We start from the raw sequence: 21,619 nt of genomic DNA, 5'->3' as shown, positions 1-21,619 counted from the left end.
ACTCTTCTTTAAATCTTTGCCCAGTAGTTTAGGCCCCACAGGTGTCTTGCTGTCATGAATCCAGCTGAGCAAATCTATAGAAAAGAGCCTTATCCTCCCATTCTAGCCCTGGTTCTTGTGTTCTCCCAAGCTTTTTACAAACATCCTCTGTATTGATTGGTTGTGAAACCTGTGACAAAGTCTTCAACTCAGGTCCAGCTGAACTGGGGAAGAGTGCAACCACTTCTCTGTGAGCAAGGAGCCAGAAGCATTGTGACTGCACTAATACATCTGGTCCTCCTGACCCCACCTCATGTTGCAGTGTCTCATATTTGGAAATTACCCAAAAATCTTTGCTCTCAGCAATAGTGCTAAGTGTAACGTTTACTGGCAATATATTATATAGCCATTAATGCCTCTCTCTGATGTGCGCAGTGTATAGTATTTGGTAAACAAGAGAGACACCGCTGGAATTCAAGATGTGTGGAAGCCTATTTATTTGCCTATAGTTGTAGCTTTATTTTTTTCATAGATTCCAAGGCCACAAGGAACCACTGTAATCATTTTTTCAGTTATTCTAGCCATACAACTTCTGCAAAATAATTCATAGAGCATCTTAAGTAGGTTTCCTTTGAATAAGCACCTTCTGTTTAAAAAGGATGGCTATACTATGTATCGTAACTATGAGCAATGTGAGACAGGGTCTTCTCCAGGAGTACCAGAATACACAGTTACAAGCACAATATTAAGGCATCTTAGGTACTAAGGAAATAATACAATTCTGATACCAATAATGTCCCTACACAGTCACGCTAACCCATCACAAGGACATTTCAGGCAATCTGCATCCTCACCAAATGGATACAAAGTTCATCTACCTTGGGTCTTCCATCTCCTGGCTATCTGTCAGACTCTGTGCTTTTTAAATAAGGGAAGTCATCTCTAGATCCTCCAAACAAGCACAGCCCTCCACATGGTCTAGGGTTCTAGCTAAACCTTAATAGTTGGGTGTATTTAACCTGTGCCATGGCTGGGATAATCTTAAAATCTGTGCATACTGACCCTAATTCACCCAAATCCCCACAACCCTCTGACTCTTGTCTTACTCTGAATTTGAGACTTCTTACAGTAAATTGGCTTAACAAGCGGGAATGTCTGCACTGGGGACAGTTACCTCTGCATTACACAACACTCAGAGTCTGGCATTCGCTTCAAAGCTACCCTCCGGCAGAGAATGAGATCTGCAGCACCAGCCTTGATGGGAAGCTGAGAGCAGGTGCCTTAATTAAAAACACTCATCACAGGACAGGGTTTGATGGAAGAATCCTTTTGCCTGCCGGGACACACCAACCTTGGGAACAGCCTCAGTCAGAGCATAGCTGGCTTTGTCACTGAGCCACACTTTCTCCTTTGGGGAAAGACCCCCACAGATGGCCTGCAGCTCCGTCAGAACAGTTTCATATGGCAACACCTGGATTTTAAACTCGGCCTCCTGAGCAGAATCAAGTAGCAGATGTTCCCTCGTGGATGGGTCTGCCATGCGGTCGCCATTGATAAACAGCCTGGAGAAATATATCAGCAAAGAGCACGTGAGTGTGAATTTTGCTGCAGCCTGATGGAGGCAGGACTCACACTGTCCTAATCACGTTTAACGGAGAGAGGATATTATTAAGAATAATACTGTGCACCTATCCAGATCCTATTACACAAGGATCCCCATGCACTTTGCACCCCGCATTGAAATTAAGCCACACAGTCCCCCAGGGAGGTGGTTATCCTCAGTTATACAACGAGGGTACAGAGCTTGCATACAGCATGTCATCACACAGCTGGGAAAAGAACTCCCAGGCCAATGTGCCACCCACTAGAGCATAGACACTCGGCTGGCACCTTTATGTGCCTCGCTTCTTGTGTCCCATTGAAGCTTGTTGCACAGGACAAAAGAGAAGAATCTTTGGCACCCAAGGCAGGAAAATCCAAGAGCACAGCAGCAACTTGTGGGTTTGAAGTGACTCATCAGCTAAGTTAACCCCTTGAAAGTCCCTCTCTGGATAAAGTTCTCCAGCATCTGCCACCCTGCCGGGGGGCCGGGCGGCAGCAATATTAATTCCTTATAGCACCCATTCTGCAAAGATCTCCAAACATTTCACATCACCTTAATTTTACAGAGGAAAACCGAAGTACAGAGAGGTAAAAGGAACTGCACAAAGTCACAGAGTAACAGGACTTGGAAGAAACCGAGGACCCTTGACTCCATCACCACTATGTTGACAAGCGAGCAGAGGCAGACAAATGGATTATCATGGAATATAAAACCACTAGAAAGGGACATTAATATGGCAGAGGTAGTTTCAAAGGGGACACAGGACATGAGAGCCAGTCTCTGAAACACGCCTAGAACTGCAGTGCAACACTTGGAAAAGATAAAGAAGGAACGAGGTAAAGACCTGATTGTGTCGGTCCCTATGATAGCATAAGCAAAAAACACTGGATTGTATTCAACGTCTGAGCCTCGGAGGTTAAAGAGCCCTAGGAAATAAAAGAAAACCCAGAATCACGGTCTTGTTTCATCATTTCAATTTCAACTGCATTAGAGAAGGAAAACAAAACAAAACTCAGTCAGCTCGAAAGTAATGTTCCAGCACCACACCAGGGCTTGGAGCCAGAGACCAGCTGTTGCAATTTTCCCAGAGCTTCCCTGGCAGTAATTTGCTTTCTCCACAAGATGGCACCCAAACTACGAGTACTTATAACACAAGAAAAATCTCTTTGGGCTCTGTCTCATGGTGCAGCTACAGGGTCGATCTACCAGTTTTCGATTTCGCAGGCCTCGTGGGGATGCACAAAAATCAAACGATCGGGGCTCGGCAGTCAACTCCTGCACTCCTCATTATCGCGAGGAGAGCTTCTCCCATTGACCTCCCTCAGTGAGGACAGCCAGATAAGTCAATCCTAGATAAGTCAGTTCCAGCTGTGCAATTGTCATAGCTGAAACTGCATATCTAGGATCAACTTTCAGGCCTAGTGTAGACCTGGCCTCAGTAGCTAGAGACTACAGCAGAGAGACCAGAAGGGAGAGGAAGTCTTACCCAGCCTGTGCAGTGTGACAGCAGACCTCCGGCTCCCCTCGCCTGCTAACATTATAGCACTTAGCTCTCACAGAGCCCGTTTCAGCCATGGGGCCCACGGAGGGAAGGGAGCCACAGAAAAAACCAAAACATTACAAATGGCCTTCGTGGCTGACTAGCTTCGGACAACGCGGCCTTGCTTGTCAAACATACACAGGTCCGTCACGACTCAGGGTGAAGCCAAGCACCAGGTTTCAGGTAGCAGAGACTCCCCTAAGGTCTCCAGGAAGGGACAGTAGAAATCAGCCAACCAGGGGAGCAGACAGGACTGGAGTGAGGGAGTCGCTGTGCTCACAGAAGGGGAGGGGCCTCAGGTGGAAGGGGAGGGGCTCGGGGCTAGTCTCCCTCTGTCAGTTCTTCAGCACTGCCCAGGGCTCCAGCAGCAGCCAGGAGCCCTAGGCATTTTTGAATTGCCAGGCCCCAGGATAGTTGTTTCCTCAGTCTTTCCCCATTGGCAGGCTTGCTGCCAGCTCAGCGAAATTAGGGTCTCCAGGTCTTCGACTCTCCCTTCGGATGCCGCTCCAGATTTTAACAGAGCAACATCTAGTGGCCAAGTACAAGCTACATAGGTTTTACCAGTTATACTAAAAGGAAGGGGAACCAGATGGACATTCAACAAGAAGCATCTCTCACTGTCCTTCGCCCCTCCTCACCCCTTAGCTCACAGTCAGCCCCTTGAACTGCAGGCTGCATTGGCTTTTAAGCTATTTGGAGACTCTCCCACAGGTTGTTTAGGCTCACTCTCTGTGCCTCTGTGACTGCCAGCTCTTGCACAAAGGGGAACGGGTAGGGGCTTGGATGAGGTCCACTGATGTCTTGTTTTGCTAGGAGGCGTTTGCAGGCTGTAGGAGAAAGAAGCTCAGAGGACTCCCTGGAGTAAGTATGAAAACTCAGAATTAGGCCTGTGGAAATCACGGGCGCATCCAGACAAATGCTGCAAACAAAATGCTGTGGTTTCTATGGATGTACTCAGAGTCACAGACAGGACTGCTGTAGTGGTAGCCAGGGTTCACAGCTTAAAACAGCCTTTGGCTTCCTGGGAGGGCGCCATGGGGGACATAAGAATATTTTATGGCTACAACATTTCGTCTCTCAATTCTTTCCCAAGCGCTCAGTTTTATATGTCACCTGCCGTTTCCTTGCCCTCAGTGGTGTTTCAAGTGTGGTGATTGGTTGCATGCACCAGCACTGAATCTTTAGCTCTCTTGCACTGGGTTTTTTCAGGTGTACATGAAAGCAAAATCTGGCTCGCAGTAATGAATGGAGATGGCTCATGAACCTGTCCCATATCTGCTTCTGATTCAGATTAATCAGCTCCTAACAAATCCCTCTAGTGCACTGTGTGCCTCTTGGGACTAGGTAAAGCTCCCATTTCCCAGCCAAGAGAAAAAGTTGTGATGTGGGGACAGGAAGATCTGACGACCCACGCAGCCAGGATACTTACAAGATACCTCATCGAGGGCTGTAACCACAAGCCAGGGGACTTTTCTCTCAGCCATTTTTGCACGTAGAGCTGAAATCTTCTCTTTCCAGCCTAGCCCTGCAAAATGCAATACATTTGCCAGCTGTGGGTGGGTGTGGGTCTTTAATAACAAATGCTACCACCGCCTGCTTCGTAGACTAACAGCAGAAACCTACAGCCATGAAGCCCTACTGTCAAGAGGTTAAAATTTTCTAGAAGCCATACGCCCAATTTCTGGCTTGTCTTCCTTACTGCTCCTTTCTGATATACATCACCAGCTTCAAGCTTTTCTTCTTATTCCAGGAGCAGACGTGTGTATTTGCTATGAACTCATCACTGTAGTATCTCGGCACAACCAATGCTTACGTCTGGTTTCCAAAACAACAAGATCATTGTAAAGCCTAATTAGATCCTTAATTTAACCCAAAAGCACATCAGGCTGCAGTTAAATTTTGCCTCTCACTTTATAAGGGAAAAGGAGGAAGAGGGACGTGAAAATGAATTCACTCAGTCAGGACTGGATCCCACTCACCTGTGTAACTCAGGCCTAGGGTCATCAGAGGTTTGCAGGGTCGCGGGGGGCAGTCTGTCCAGATTGCATCTATCAGGTTCTCTTTGACTGGCACGAGAACATGGCCAGCACTTTTCAGTGCTTTAGACAACCTCTTCCACTGATCTGCCAAAGGCGAGAGAGCTAAGAACAATGGCCACAAATGTCTTGAAACACAGGCATTCCCTCTGTGCTAGAGCATACTGGGAAAGTCTGAGGGTACAGTTATACTTAGCGGGAGATTGCCCAGATCAAGGTTGATCTTCCAGGGTTTGATTTAACATGACTAGTGGGGATGCGCTAAATCAAACCACCAGGGCTCAACAAGCACAAGAAGTAAGGGAGGTAGACAGGAGAGTGAGGACAGCCTGATGAATCAATCTCAAATACGTTAATTCCTTCTACACAATTGCTGTAGTTGGAGTTGCGTATCTAAGATGGACTTTCAGGTCTAGTGGAGACCTGCCCTAAAGTTGCGTCTCTACCCCACACCATCTACTTAGGGAAGAAGATGAAGAAGCAGCAACATCCAGATGTAACAAGCCATGGTAACAAACAGATAAGGGGTACCACAGTCACCAGTTGAAAATGAACTGGAAAGCTACAGCACCAAAGCCACAGGCCTCTAATGCTGGCGTTGCAAAGGAACTCTCTCAGCTGTGCAGCAGTAATAGGCTGTAACAAAGAAGTGAGAAAGGATCCTCTGCCCGTTTGAAGCTGGGGGAGGATTCGGGTAGGCAGAATCTTGTAACCCAACCCAGCAGGCATCAAATAAACTTACCAGCTGGAATGATGAAAGGGTCCACTCCAACTTTTGAGCCTTCTGGGAGCACACTCACTAGCCAGTCCTCCTGAGTCGGTGTATCCTTCAGCCCTGGAAACGGAAAAGGAGTCCACAGTAGTTCCCAGAGCACAGAAGACCCTTAAATTACAGCAGAGCAATATAGTGGACAACCACCCACCCATCTTCATGAGTATCCAGTTGCTATCCATTTGCTGTGCTGCCTGAAGGAAGTACCGTCCGTCTGTCCACATGGCTGCTTTCTGCTCGGTTACAATAGCTGTACCTGGTCAGGAAGCAAAAAGGGTAAGTCGGTTTGTGGTTCATTGTACTGCTAAGGGGCAGAGACAGAGGTATTGGGTACATCACAGGTATACAGACTGCACAAGGCTTGGTTGAAATCGACGCAGAGACTGGACAGTCTCAGGTTCTCATGTCACTTGGGTATTTAGGGTGAAACTAACTGTTACCCCCAACTAGCAGGCAAACACCTTTGCAATTCTGGCCAGGCCATTCTACACCAGGAACAGGGTTTGCTGAAATTACTTTTAAGGCTCCTCAGACTAATTCAATTTAAACACAGCTCAGGCAGTTAGCATGGAGGAGCCAAAGCCTGACTGACAAATTATCATTCCTAGAAAAACACCAAGAAGCCCCATTGCACAAGGAAATGAAAAAACATGGAGAAAATCAGTCTCTGCCCTAAAAAGCTTATGGTCTAAATAGAAAACACATGACAGAAGGGAAGCATGATGATGCCCATTGTATAGTAGGGAAACTGAGGCACCCAAGCCCTGGTTCAGCCAAGTACATAAGAAATGGGAAGTGACTTCAAGAGGACTAGTCACATGCTTCAGTTAGGCATGTGCTTCCACGACTTGCTGACTCAAGGCCAGAGGGATTTAGCAACTTGCCCAAGGCCACGCAGAGTATCTGTAGCAGAGCCAAGAATTGAGCACAGCTCTCCTGAGTCCTGATCCAGCATCATAATCACCTGATCTAGTTTCTCCCTTACAATGGGAAACTCCAGTCTAGTTTACTACCGCACAGCTCACAAATTCCAATTCATCCTCCTCTCCAGTGGCCAAACACATGCTTACTTTGGAGCCGGAACCCATTTAAAATCAGTTCTCGTTCAGCAAATCCTGTTTCAGCCTCAGCCTGGGCAAATCCTGCCCAGATGTAACAGTGGATGCACAGCTCTTCTGAATGCAGGATTCGCAATGGAGAATAACGCTGCTCTCTATTTCTGCACAGAACACTTTCCACTGAAGGCTCTCAGGGCACTTTACAGAATCCGACCAACCAAGCTTCACACCATCCCATGTTAGTTATTTTTTATTAACCCTGAATTCCAGCTGGCAAGCACAGGGAAGTTGAGTGACTCGGCCACAATTTCACAGCAAGCAAGCTGCAGAGCCAGGGACTCTGCCTTCGCAACTTCCAGAGCTAGGCTTCAGCCAAAAGAACATCCCGTGCCTCTGTGAGATAAGCAAACTTTTCCATAAACTTAGCATCGCAGTTCAGTATTTTTGGCGCTAGTGTCATTCTAAGACGATTGAAAGCATCTGACAAACATTGTTTGTTGTTCATCCCAGCTCTGCTGGGCGGCATACAATCTGTTCACACTGGCCTCGTGTTAGATGAAATGAAAGCAGGCTGTGCGCACTGCATTAAACAGTTAACAGGATTTTGCTTTATGGGGGTTCGTTCAAGGGTCAGCCTCTTGTGAAAGTGCCTTACTGCATGGAACTGACATAATTTTCAGCGAGTAGCCAACCACAATTCTGCAGATGCTGAAAGGGGAAGGGAACAGTCCCAATATTTTGGTTGGGTTTCTTAGTCCATCCAGCATACATGTTGTGAATTACCACTTCTTTCAGGGGAAATATGGGCTCAGACAACCACAAAGGTTCCGGAAATCTACCTGCAGAGCCATCAAATCCAGAGATGAAAGCCCGTCTGCAATCACAGGGTGCGATGTACTCACTCTGGAAAACAGAAGACATAGCTAATTATTGACATCCGCAATGGACAAGCCACTGATGACAAGTACACGGAAAAGCTTTGCCTTCCTTGAAGGACACTGTCAAGAGAAATAAACAAGTTACAAGATTGGGCACCGCTCCTTTGGAAGTCCTAACAAGTGTTTAAAAAGTGTTCCTTTGGGACATTACAGTAACTGATCACTTTGTATTTATATCAGCCTGCTTTTTTAAACATCCAGCACTTTTCTCCCACCAATTTCTGCAAGCAGAGAAGTACTGCAGTTTGCTGGTACTTATTTCATACACAACCTTCCATTTGGCAACAAACAGATCCTGCCTTTGAAGCTGCAAATGAGAGAAGAGGAGAACACACAAGCATTCCTTGATCTTAGAAACTGAAGTATACGGTCCATTAAATCTCTAAATGCCATTCTATTTATTGATGTCCCCAGAGTTTACAAGAAGCCCTTTTAGAATTTCCGCTCTACAACGATGCCATTAAAAGGAGACTGTCAAGGTTGTTAGGCCGTAAAACTTTTAGACCTTCGGGAGATTTGTAATTAATTAGACATCAAGTCTATTACCTCTATATTACCTGTTTAAATCCAACCCAGGTGAAGTAACCAGAAGTTATTGGTTACCACTGGATTAGACCAGCTTTTCTCTACCAGGGATGTGTGTACCCTTGGGGGTACACCTAGGTCTTCCAGAAGGTACATCAACTCATCTAGATATTTCCCTAGTTTCGCCATAGGCTACACAAAAGCACTAGGAAAGTCGGTACAATCTAAAAGTTCATTCAGACAATGACTTGTTTCTACTGCTTCATATTCCTTATACTAAAATGTACTTACAATATTTCTATTCCAACTCATTTATTTGATAATAAGAGGGTAGAAAGTCAGCAAGTTTTCAGTAGGAGTCTTCTGTGATCTTTTGGCATGTTTTGTACGTAGTTTTTAAATGAGATGTAACTTGGTGGTGGGCAAAACAAATCTGACTACTGTAATCCCTGCAGTAATCTGGAAAGGTTGAATGGCATTTGTTTCAAGACCTCAGATTACTACAGAACCATGTTTCTCAATCTGTGGTATGTGTAACCTTTGGGGTATGCAAGAGAAGTCTGGGGGCACTTTATAAAAAAGGTTGAGAAACGTTGAATTAGACCTTATATGTCTGTGTGAAACAAGTCGGGAGGGGAAGGGAGAGAGAAGAGTAATTTCCATCAAGCTCGAAGTGGCCACATCATAAAACCACCATTAGCTGGCACCTTTGTTTTGGTGTCAGTCTCAGCAAAAACCCCAAAGAATTGAACAGACTGAGAATACAGAAACTTGCCAAGTGCAAAATCAGTTGCTAAAACAAAGGAAGAAACACTGCTAGCCAAGGAGTTACTACATTTTGAAATGGCCAACACATCTTATTCTGGGATCTTGTTCAGCCAAGATCGGAGGTCAGAATTGCTAAACATGCCTCTAATTACCAACACAATTCAGCAGATCAGCTTATTTCTGGCCTGCCCTAATAGCCTTGGCTCAACAGAATACCAGGCATATAACCCAAAAGTCTACAGATCTGCCTGGGATTATTGTCTGCCTTCTCGATTCTACTCCAGCAGTGAACCACTGTGAACAAAGTCAAAATGCTGATGGGCCCGATCCTCTATTGCATCCAGCTTCCAGAACGTGCAGCAGAGTGGCTGATTGTGGCTCTTTCAATCTCTGCTTGAAATCTGCTCATATGCTTATTTTTAAAATCCTTTACCATGTTTCAGTATGTAAAATCCTTTACTATGTTACTACATATAAAAGATTTTTTTTTAATCTGGATACCTTTCTCTCTACTTATGTACAGCAACTCCAAAATTACCTAAGTGATTTAGGAGCATGAGTCTCATTAACTGGAAGTGCTTTCAAGTCACAAACTTCTGAAGAGCACATCTTTTGTCTCTATTGCTCTCAGCCTTCCATGATGAGGAAAGACAGTGGTCTAATTCACGTACATAGGCCAGTATCATCTAATTAATTTCACGTTCAGGGTCTTCCGCATTAACACAGTGCTGCAATGTCTGGGTGACAAACACAGCACAGGGTGAATTAATGGCTTTATTAAAAAAATACAGTGATTTTTTTTCTAAACTGCTGCCTCTGAGGAAATATATCTATTGGTCTTAGCTTTGGTAAAACCTTTTTAAAAATAAAAATCGTAATTTGAGGGGGAAAAATCTTCCCTGACAGTGAAAGAAGGAGGAGGCAGAAAACATGTAAAGGAGGGGCTGACTCTAAAAAAAAGAATAGATAGATCATAAAGTATAAGTACAGCAACAAAGGGTCCTGTAGCACCTTATAGACTAACAGAAAAGTTTTGAGCGTGAGCTTTCGTGAGCAAAAAGGCTCACTTCATCAGATAATAATTATTATATAATTAGTGGCTCTGAGCAGCATGGGAAAGAAGATGATGTAAGCAAAAGCCCTTTGTAGCCACCTGCCTACTTAGGTCCTAACAGAGCCCCATCACGACAGTATCTGAGCATCAGTTCATCTCCTGTTCCTTACAAGTATCAGAGGAATAGCCAAATTAGGCTGTATCTTCAAAAGCAACAAGAAGTCCTGTGACACCTTATAGACTAACAGTATTTTGAAGCATATGCTTTCGTGGGCAAAGACCTGTCTTTGCCTACGAAAGCTTATGCCTGAAAATATCTATTAGTCTGTAAGGCTAAGCCACAGGACTTCTTGTTGTTCCTTACACCAATCCCTGCTGTGCTAAGCTTACCCAGTGTTTTGTGACAATCACACGTGTGCTAAAACTAGCCTTGTCCACCTGTGAATGCTGCACAACGCCTGAGCCATTGCACAATTGAAGGAATCCGTCTCATTGGGCCTCCTCTTGCAACTGGACTTGAACCTTCTCCCCATCACATCCACTGGGCTGCTGTCCAAACCTGTGACATTTCAGGGCCCCATCCTGCCAGCCCTCAATCACATGAGCCTCCTTTGGAGTTAATGGTGTCACCCACCTGAGTAAATGTTTGCCCCTTAACACTCAAATCTACTGTTCTGAGTGCATTTGGCAACAATGAAGGTGCATTCCAGCTGTAGCATACTGCAGCAGTCAGGTGAGTAGCTCATTGATTTACAGGGGTGACCTTGATCCCCTGAAGATTTCAAACAAGCCCTCCTACATGCTTAGCAGGTGCATCAGGACCTACAACAGCAATAACACCCACTCTGGTCAGAGCTGGAATGGGTCAGGTGGATGCTGTATAAAATTCCTCTCTTCCACTGCTCCACAATTTTGCCCATTCTTGGGTCCTAAGCAAATACATCCCCAGCTATTCCAGTCTCGAGCTGAGGGTGGTGATCCAGCTCACCCAAATGTGTGGCCCCAAGTAGGGCAGACAACTACTAGCAGTGGGAGGCCTCTCTGAAGTGATCAGCCTCATTTCAGCTTTCACTCTAAGGCAGGGCCAGAGCAGTGAAGGAAAAGCTGGAGAACCAGGTCACGAGGGGGTCTGTACCAAAACCCCAGATCCCAACATCCCCAGCACCACAGAGTGTGCTGAAGAGACAATATGAACACCTGGCTTGAACATGCTCTGACTCAAGGGCCAGTGTAAAATCTGTGGCTCTACACAGAGGTTTGTACTCCTCTCATCACCCAGCCACATGAACTTCAGGACATTTTAGACAGGGATTCTCAAAGGAATCAAGAGGAATTGAGTGCCCAGTTCCATTTCTTTACGGTACATCTACAATACGCAGAAGATCGACCTGGTCATGGTTGATCTTCTGGGGTTGGACTTTGTGAGCCGAGTAGGGATGCACAATATCAAACTCAGGTTGGTAGTCAGCCCCTGCACTACTCCATCTCACAAGGGGCAACGGGAGGTCAAGAAGAGAATTTCTTCCATTAACCTCCCTCCGTGAGGACATCCAGGTAAGTCCACTGTAGATAAGTCAATTCTAGCTACATGCATCTGCAGTCAATTTTAATGCCTAGCAGAGACCTGCCCTCTGCCTCCTTTGCAAACTCCAGCCTTAAGATTCAAGACAATGGAAATCTTGTTGCGGATTTTCAGTCAACTCTAGATCAGACCCCACTGCACTACCTTGTTCACAAGATGCCCTCCTATTCCCTTTGACTTCCTGCCACAGGTTACGTGAAACAACTCAGGCAGTCTCTAGGAACTACATAAATTAGGTCTGGAGATTCTAGCAAAAGAAGGCTCTGTTTAAAAGCACTGCAATGTGATGCTGTTGTGAAAAAGGCAAATGACATTCTGGGATGTAATAACAGGCCTATCATCTGTAAAACACAGGGAACAACTGTACTTTATTCAGCACTGCAGAGGCCGTGGCTGGAGGTCTCTGTCCAGCTTTGGACATCACGCTTTAAGAAAGAGATGAACAAATTGGAGAGAAGCCAAAAGATCAACTAGTATTATAACTAGTTTGGAAAATATGACTTATGAGGAAAGACTGAAATAATTGAGCAGGTTTAGTCCAGAGAAGAGAAAGCTGATGGGAGATAGATAACAGTCCACAATCATGTAAACATTTCTCTTAAAGAAGATAGTTATCAATCGATCACCATGTCCACCAAGGGCAAGACAAGGAATAATAAACTTAGTTTGCTGCAAGGGAGATTTAAATTACGTATTATAAATATACTTTCTAACTGAAAAATAGTTAAGCACTGGAGCAAGTTACCTAGGGAGGTTGTGAAATCCCTGGTTGTTAAGAAGGGGTTAGAAAAACACACATCGGGATCATCGGAGGGGAAGACCAGTGCAGGTGGATAGACTAGATGACCCTGTGGTTCCTTCTACCCCTATGTTCATATGCTTCTATGAGTCTGTCCTTGGTAAGCTAAGGGATCTGACCAGATCTACAATACCATGGGAAAAGCTGCCGCCAAATCCATCCAACCTGGGGAAGCTGACATTAAAAGCACTGCAGGGCTCTTTAGAGCTGAAATGTACAAGCCACTGCAACCTGCTGAGTGATCTCCATTTGCACTAAAGCCAGGGCACCCAGCATGTCACCATAACATGGCCCTAAAACGTCACCAAAAACGCAGGTATTTGAGTCACCAAAAAATGAAATAAAATTCCCCTTATCTTAGCCCTTGCCTGCAGTGAGAATTTGCTTCTATTTCAGTCTCTGGTAGTGCCACGCAAGCCTGGGTCCTGAATGTAGACAAGCAAACGTAGAGTTTGCACAGATGCTGTGAACCCCTGCGGCATACCAGGATGCATCTACGCTGGAGGTTTGTACTGGTGAAGCTCACCAAGGTCTAAATTTGGGACAATTCCCCACTGCAGACAAGATCTTACAGGGGCAACCCGCCAGGACACATGTGATCCATGAAGCTGCATAATTAGCAGCTTTCATTAATCATTTAGACTGTGTGGAAACCTGAGGAACTTGCCCAGCAGGAAGCAGGGCTGACTGCACTTCTGCAGTCACTGTAGCAAAGTCCAAAAGAGAAGGGGAAGGAAAAAAAATCAGGAATCCTTCAGGTCACATTCCTTCAGTCACATGACCACAGTTCCCATCTAGCAAAACATATCTGGAGTTAGAGGTTGCTTCAGGCAAGGAGCAAACTGCAGGAGGTGCCAGGTAACACTTCACCCACCACACAAAACTGAGGCGCTGATCTATTTAAAGGGAAATGTGTGACATGTATTCCCAGGGCACAGCTATGTTCACAACTGCCTTGCACCTGGTATCGTCACGTGCAGCTGTGCCAAAAGGCTGTGAAACGCTCTGATGCGGCAGCATTTCATACTTGCTTTGCAGAGGTTTAAGTGCCAACCCCAGGTGCAGGAAGATGACAAAAGTCGGGTGCTCTACAGCTGAAAGTGACTAAGGGCACGTCTACATTATCGGGAACATCAACCCGGTCAGAATCGATTTTCCAGAGTTCAATTCTGCGTGCCAGGAGGAGATGTGCGAGATTGAATTATCTGAGGTTGGCAGTCGACCCCTGCACTCCGGGGTATCGTGAGGAGTAAGGGAGGTCAATGAGAGAGCTCCTCCTGTTGACCTCCCTCTGTGAAGACAGCCAGGTAACTCGATTCCAGATAAGCTGAGTCCAGCTACACATTTGCTGAAGCTAGAATTGCATATCTGCAATTGACTTACCTGCCTAGTGTAGACTAAGCCTAAGGAAAGAAGATCCTGCCCTGCCTTCCAAGAACTCTGGTGTTCTCTAATCAGAGCTCAGGTGAAGACTGCGGATACCATATATACACATTTAGGCATGCAAGAAGTTCAGCATTTGAACTTCACTTTGAGCTAAACAACAACAGCAGATCAAGACCATTTTAGTATTGCGGCAGTAGCCCAGTATCACAACAACCACTGTGATCCAATACACAAGCAATGGGCCCCATGGCCACCTCCTCCGACCGGCACAGAAAGGAGTAACTGGGGACGCAGGGGTCCCAGGTCTACAGATGAAAGGCAGCTGGATCTGTGCAGAATGCTGCTCTACCCACGCCCATCCCAGAAGCCCCTCCATAGGAGAAGTACAGGTTAGGGCTCTCTAGCTCTGGAAAACAGAATACAATGGCCAGGATGGGAGCAACCATGTCTTTGGCTTGCTCCCCTCTGCAGACCATGGGCCTTCCGTGGAGGGAGCAGAACCAGCAATGCTGATGTTATACCAGAAAATAAACACTGACAATCAGCAAAAAGATTCTAGAAGCCCGTTTCCACAGATGCATCATCCTCCAGCCCACCAAAGCTCTTCTATGGAATTATCGAAGCGAGCAAACCAAAAAGCAACCATGGCCACCTACAGGCTCTTACTGTTCCTCTCAAAGGAAACCTCCTTCATACTGGAATCTTTACCTGGTGTGTATCTCCAGATGGCACAATATAGGCTTGGATGGGCTCCGCGACGTACTTGGAGCTCTTCATCACTTGTCGCAGCTGCCTGAGCAGCTCTGTAGTAATCTTAGGACCCATATTCCCACCTGCAATACAAAGTAAGCACTGTGTCTCAGTACCTCTTCACCAGCCCCAGTGGGTTGTAAGAGCCTACTCCATTTCCCACCATATTCAGTGGCAAAACTCCCTTTGATGTCATCAGGGAAAGAATCAGACCCCATAATTCTGCTGTTCAGCTTCTTGCCCTCTGATTTTCCTTGTCTTCTTCCACGCTGGTGCTTTGGCCAATATTAGGGCTCAGAGATGAGGCTTAAACCATTCGGGACAGATCTCATAAACACTTCTGCTAATTTTTGCTCATGTCAGTAAGTTACTTGTGTGTAATTGTGCAACACAATAGCCTAACATGTAAGAGCTGCACTCCTTCTATGGGCTGGCATCAGCTCCTGCATACCCTCTTCCACACCACGCACTGGCAGTAAAGTTCTTTGGTTGTGATTTCTAAGTTTCCAGGTACAATTCTCATTCTGGGCTGTGATGTCTGCATGCAGCTGCTGTTCATTACATATACAGGAAAAAGCCCTGAGTCCCTAACTCACCCTGGTGTACACAGATATTTTTATTTATACCCTCTAGGAGCACTGAATTGTCCTCTCCATTTGCTGCACCCTTGTGGATCATTTTGGCTACATCTACATTTGCACTCCTCTTTTGAAAGCGGCATGCAACTGAGGGAAATCAAAAATGCAGATTTGCACCTTAATTGCATATTCTTCTTTCAAAAAAAAAGAAAAGCAGTGTAGACGTGGCTTTTTTTACGGGAAGAAGGTTCTTTCAAAGACAGGGTTTACTTTTGAAAGAGCCGCATCTGCACTGCTTTTCTTCTTTCAAAAGAAGGATATGCAAAGGAGGTGCCAGATATGCAAAATATGTACCTAATTTGCATTTTTATTTCCCTCATTGGCATGCCTCTTTTGAAAGAGGAATGCGAGTATAGACACAGCCTTAAGGGTGCAGTTTTCTGAGTGCAGCTACACCACAGTGGTGATATCACAGTTCGTATCACTGGATTCTTGGGCTAGCTCAAACAAAAGAGGAAGACACTTTTCCTGGATGCAGACGAGAATCAGTTCCTGGGAAACTTACATGCCTGTTGCATGTTCATTCACATGAAATTTACTTAGAGCCCTAGAGTGGGAAGAGCTGGTCTTCAGCCTCTCCCAATGGATTGAGTGTGGCATTGGACAGTGAAGGAAATCCTGTCTAGTTTTAACTTAACCAGAAGCATAATGGACTTATAAACAGGGTTTCGAATGGAGAACGCAGGAGCAATGGAGAGGAAATGATATCTTGACAGCCCCAGGTAAGAGGCAGATGAGGATATAGACCACCAAATATAAATGTTATTCACCAAAGCACTCACATTGGTGCATTATCAACTCTCGTATTCTATATCAGGCTTCCCTATTAAAGGACATTTTTAAAAGTTTTATTATCCGATAATCACCAAGGAGTCTTTACATCACAGGCACGCAACCGTTATGGCCCAGAAGGCCCCATTGCCAATGTGTCACAAGCATTTGCCAGGCAGTTACTATCTACCTGTTTAACGTGTTAGCAAAAATAAACATAGCTCAGGCAGAAGTTATGGGCTTGGTGAAGGAATTATTGGTTGACAAAGATCTGTCTCCATGGGAGAGCTAATGTTGGTATAACTACATCATTGGTATTAAGTACATAACTCTATTTCTCACATCCCTGTTACACCAAGGTAAGTGGGTACTGAAGACTTGGCCTATGAAATGCACACAGACTTCTGTCATCTGTGTGTCTAACTTCCCCTAGTTCATATGGTGCATCTCACTGGGGCCAATGCAGCAAGTGGAAAATCATGGCATACAAGAGATACTCACACTTTATATATATGTTAAAGTCCCAAATACTTATCATTTTAATGTGCAATTTCTACTTAAATAGCACTTAGAAGCTCCAACTAAGTTCATGGCCCCATGCTTGTTACTAAACAAAAATGCAATGAGGATACAGTCTCTGCCCTACAGAGCTTAGAGGTTACGTAAACAGACACAGAAAAGGATTGGAGAAATTAAAATGTTGTTATCCTAATTTTTCAGATGGAGAATTGAGTCATGGGGTAGATTAAGTGATTTGCCAGAAGTCACACAGGAAGTCTGTGTCAGAGTAATGACATGACCCAAGATTTTCTGAACCCACCACAACACCTTACCCACATGACTATCCTTCCCTTTTGAGCCAGTGGGAACAAGCCACATGTGCTGCTTCTGCATTGTTCTGCCTGTCTGCACCAGACCACAGTAGTTTTATTCTATGCATATATTTGGGTAGGGAAAAAGAAAAAGTAAACCTCAAATGCTCACAAGCACCAAGAATGAAATCCTGCCCCCAACATAGCCAACAGCAAAAATCTCATTGACTTTCAGTGGGCCTGGGATTTCACCTTTGAGCTAGCTCCACAGCGAGCTTCAAAGCCTGTGTATTGTTTATCCACCATGGTGTACAGAGTCTTACTCAGATTCCTCTCTTCTGTTCCCTGTAATGCCCACAAGAAGACAGAACCAATCTGACTGTCAGTTAGAAAAAGAAAGGAAAGCCCTCTCCTTAACTCTTAAGGACACAAATCTTTCTCTAGGCAAGAGCTTTGCCCCCTGGACCAGAGCCTGAAAGAGAAACCGATCTGAGACACAGATTCAAAAAGCAAAAAACAAGGGTTTGATTAACCCCCATGACTCCCCAAAGCAACAAGTGAAAGATTGAAGAAGGCAGGAAGGAATGTCCTCAAACATGACCCTAAAAAGTCTGCAACTGCAATAACAGAAGCTCTGAGCTCTATTAGCAGTGAGACCAGTATTAAGGATGCCATCAACCATCAGTAACTCCTGCTTTCTAAGTAACCGTTTTAAAGTATCCCTAAGGTTTCCAGTGGATTTGATTTTTGTGTTTACTTGGGAGACAGGGGTCACTTGGCCTGGCCTTTGTATTTTTAAGAGAATAGATGATCTTTCCCCTTAGCAGTAAATATAACCAAGTGCTTGGTTAAAATCACTTCTCTGCGATTGTTTACTCACTCAGTGATTACTTTCAGTGGGGTTTGGTTTTACAGTAAGCAGTGATTTTCCTTTTGTTTAAAAAAATAAAAAAAGAAGAGCCAGCCCTCAGTGAGCTCCCCCCCCGCGCGCACACAGCCAATCCTGTGCCTGGGGCAACACAAAAAAACCACTGAAAGTAACTGTCCAAGTAGTGAAAGATGCACCCAAATCCTGCACCTTGCCATTTCAAAGCCATCAAATAACCACAGCCACATTACCTGATCTCTGTAGCTCCCCACCAAGTCCTAATTCCTCCTGCTTTTGATGGAACAAATACCAGTCAGCCCTTTGCTCTCCTTAACAAGTTCAGCCGTGCCTGAGGAAGCAAAGGGCAAATATTAATGGTCGACCAGACTTTGGCCATGATAAACTTTCATACTGCACAACGCACAACTTCAAAGGCACTAACGATACAGCACAGAAAACTTCCACCTAAGATTCTAGAACAGAGATGCTCCATGTGTTACATGCAACCAGCGGTCTGCATAGTACTTGATGGTGGTCCATGGAGAAACGGGCAGCTCACACAGCGCATCTCCTTTACCTCTAGCTTCTAATGCACTGCAAGAAAATCTGCTAAAAGTACAGTAACTCTGGGGGGTACATCTATACTACCTGGGAGATTGACCTGGTCAGGGTCGATCTTCTGGGGTTCAATTTCACACACCTAGGCTGCGTCTACACTAGCCAGCTACTTCGAAGTAGCTGGCACAACGTCGAAATAGTACGTGTCGTGTCTACATGTGCTGTGAGCTATTTTGATGTTGAAATCGCTGTTAGGCGGTGAGAGGTCGAAATTGCTATTCCTACCCGAAGATGGGAATAGCGCCCTACTTCAACATTCAACGTCAAAGTAGGGCGTGTGTAGACAATCCGCATCCCCCTACGATGAAATAGCGGGGTCCTCCATGGTGGCCATCAGCTGAGGGGTTGAGAGACGCTCTGTCCAGCCCCTGCAGGGCTCTATGGTCACCGTGTGCAGCAGCCCTTAGCCCAGGGCTTCTGGCAGCTGCTGCTGCAGCTGGGGGTCCATGCTGCGTGCACAGGGTCTGCAACTGGTTGTCGGCTCTGTGGATCTCGTGCTGTGCAGGTCGAGTGTATCTGGGAGGGGCCCTTTAAAGGAGCGGCTCGGGGCTTTGCTGGCCCCTTATTTCGATGGGGAGCGCTTGTGCGTGTGGACACTCCGCATTTCCTTCTGGGGCGGCTCCTTTCAACGTTCTCCATTGCTGCTTCGAGGATGAATGTCGATGGCGCCAGCCCTGGAGGATGTGTAGACGATACACGTTGAAGTAGCCTATTTCGATGTTCTTATGTCAAAATAGGCTGCTTCAACATAGTGTGCTAGCATAGACGTAGCCCTAGTGGGGAAGTGCAAAATAGAACTATCGGGGGGTCAATAGTTGACCCTTGTACGCCTCAATCTCGCGAGGAGTAAGCAAGGTCAATGGGAGAGTTTAAGTTTTGCCTGTTGACCTCCCTCAGTGAGGACAGTCAGGTAAGTCGACTGTAGATCAGTCGATTCCAGCTACGCAATTGCGATGGCTGGAACTGAGTATCTACAATCAACTTTAAGGTCTAGTGTAGACCCGATCTAGGATTTTAAAAGGTGTCTGTTCAATGAAACAGACACCCAACACCCACTGAATTTTAGTCTCAGCTTCAGCTCTTTCTTTCTTCATAGCCCGTTTCCATATAGGTAATTGTTTTTTTTTGTTTGTTTGTTTTTTTACACAGATGTTAGGTGATTATGAGTGGTAGGAAGTTCAGATCTATAACACAAGAGCTCTATTAAGATAGTCTCCACACTAAGAAAAATATGACATACCCTGTGCTAGCTGTCTCTCTTACACTTCTCTCCTGTTAATCTGCTGACGGATACAGTGTAAATTGCTGGTGCAGCATGGTGTGTCAGTGACCTCACAGATAATATATTCAGTCACCAAGCTATAATCATTTAATCCTCACCATTCACAGATAGCTTTCCACATTCAAAGCACTGCATACTAGAAACATTAAGCTTCACAGCAAGCCCGTGAGGTAGATCAGTGTTCCTTCCCAGTTGCACAATGGAGAAACTGAGCCAGAGTTGCAGTAACATCAGTAGGGCCAGTAGCAGTCAGGACTAAACCTCAGGACTTCCTAGTGCCCAATGCAGTATGTGTTCTTCTAATTTAAATCACCAAATGGACTCACATTTCTTTTGTCCAAATACCAAGCAAGTCTCTATGCGCAGCCATAGATTTCTGCTTTTTTAAGCCTACTGTTGTTTAGAATGTAAGTCAGTGGCTTGAATATGCACTGACAGCTTAAACATACAAGCAAGTTTCAGTGTAGGAAAATGGCAGATCAGGCACTTGTTCTCTAGGGAGGGATGTGCCATACCAATTTCCGCTGGAAATAACTCATTCTGGATAAAAGGAAGGAAGAAAACTTGGACAAATCATATTTTTGTCATAAAAGATTTTAGTGTAGTATTATCCTTGGTCAAGTCCCTATAGCCTTTCTGTATCATGACAAAATGAGCTTATACGACAAGGCCCCAGAAACCTTTCATAAAATCAGAGGCATCGCCCAATGGTTTTATTGTGCAAAAGTAACTTATCCTATCACATCAAGCAGGTAATGTTTGAATTCCAGTTGTGCATGTCTAGCCCCAATGTATCAGTTTCGTAATAAATCTGCAATTACTCAACATTTGTTTTTAATTTCTATTCAGCAACTCTTGACTTGCCAAGTATCTTCTGTGTGCAAGAAAAAAGTGTAACATTATTTGTTTCCACAAAAGCATATGATACAGCTGGGGCTCTGTTGCTATGGTTCTGATCCCATAGACACTTTTGTCCACACTTTAAACATGCAAGTAACTCCCTTGAAGTTAATGACTACTCACTGGCTTGTAGGAGCAAAAGCTAAGTTCTCACATGTCTACAAGACACCTTACAGGTTATAGCTGGGCCTAATGAGAAGTGATTTTGTGGTGAATTACTTAAGACCGCTCTACAGGTGCCAGATTTTCAGAAAGCACTGGTCACCAGCCCTCTGAAAATCAGCCTGCTTTAGACCATCTCAAGCAGCAACAAAATGTAGGACTTCCAAGCACCCCCTTTAACAAAACCGTTTCAGCCTCTAATCTCAAGTTGTGCACTCAGAAAGGTAAGCACCCCAAAATGACTAGTCACTTTTGAAAATGCACCCCACACTACCTACATTGGTATTGTTTTTAATTTCATATGCATTGGCATAAGACAAACACTCCACTCTTACCAATGTATATGTTTTTTCATAAGTAGCAATATTAAGTTAATTAATTGCTGTGAGTAGCTGGGGCATGGAAGAGGGTTAGGATTATTGATAAAACACAGTATAACCTGAGCACAAACATTGACATTCAGATTCTACAGCAGACACAGGCTAAAAAAAAAAGCAATAATTCCGGGACTATCGCTATCATTACTTCAAATGGTGTACGTAGTCCATGTCCTAGATAGTCTGTCCTTTTGTTCTGTGTATAGCCCCCCTGCACAAGTGGGGCCCCTACACATGAAGGTAAACAAATAGTAAATAAATCATAATAATAACTAACACCACATTCATCTCCATGAGCCTCAGGGACACCGTTATCACAAATGGAGGGCTGCTGTTCATCCCCTGTGGGCCGAACACACCTGGGATCTGCACTGATTTTAAAGAAAACCCCTATCGCTCAA

The 21,619-nt window shown here is 45.0% G+C and overlaps 1 protein-coding gene across 2 annotated transcripts in view; it reads right to left on the bottom strand.

Annotated features, from left to right (window-relative positions):
* XPNPEP1 (X-prolyl aminopeptidase 1) overlaps window positions 1-21,619 on the bottom strand; it is a 58,354-nt gene that overhangs the window by 35,988 nt on the left and 747 nt on the right. Inside the window, exons 2-10 of one of the 2 annotated variants that reach the window (XM_074999208.1) lie at window positions 18,131-18,228; window positions 14,749-14,873; window positions 7,828-7,891; window positions 6,082-6,186; window positions 5,901-5,993; window positions 5,102-5,245; window positions 4,552-4,647; window positions 2,427-2,508; window positions 1,331-1,541 (exon numbers count right to left, since the gene is read on the bottom strand). In XM_074999208.1, coding sequence (XP_074855309.1) covers window positions 1,331-1,541; window positions 2,427-2,508; window positions 4,552-4,647; window positions 5,102-5,245; window positions 5,901-5,993; window positions 6,082-6,186; window positions 7,828-7,891; window positions 14,749-14,865 — 912 coding nt within the window. In that variant the 5' untranslated portion in view covers window positions 14,866-14,873; window positions 18,131-18,228. Of the gene's footprint in view, window positions 1-1,330; window positions 1,542-2,426; window positions 2,509-4,551; window positions 4,648-5,101; window positions 5,246-5,900; window positions 5,994-6,081; window positions 6,187-7,000; window positions 7,138-7,827; window positions 7,892-14,748; window positions 14,874-18,130; window positions 18,229-21,619 lie in introns of those variants that run through there. The other variant, XM_074999209.1, reaches the window with a different exon arrangement.

This window comes from Carettochelys insculpta, chromosome 7 (assembly GCF_033958435.1).
Source record: "Carettochelys insculpta isolate YL-2023 chromosome 7, ASM3395843v1, whole genome shotgun sequence".
Lineage (NCBI taxonomy): Eukaryota > Metazoa > Chordata > Testudines > Carettochelyidae > Carettochelys > Carettochelys insculpta.
This window is presented reverse-complemented; position numbering and strand designations above follow the sequence as displayed.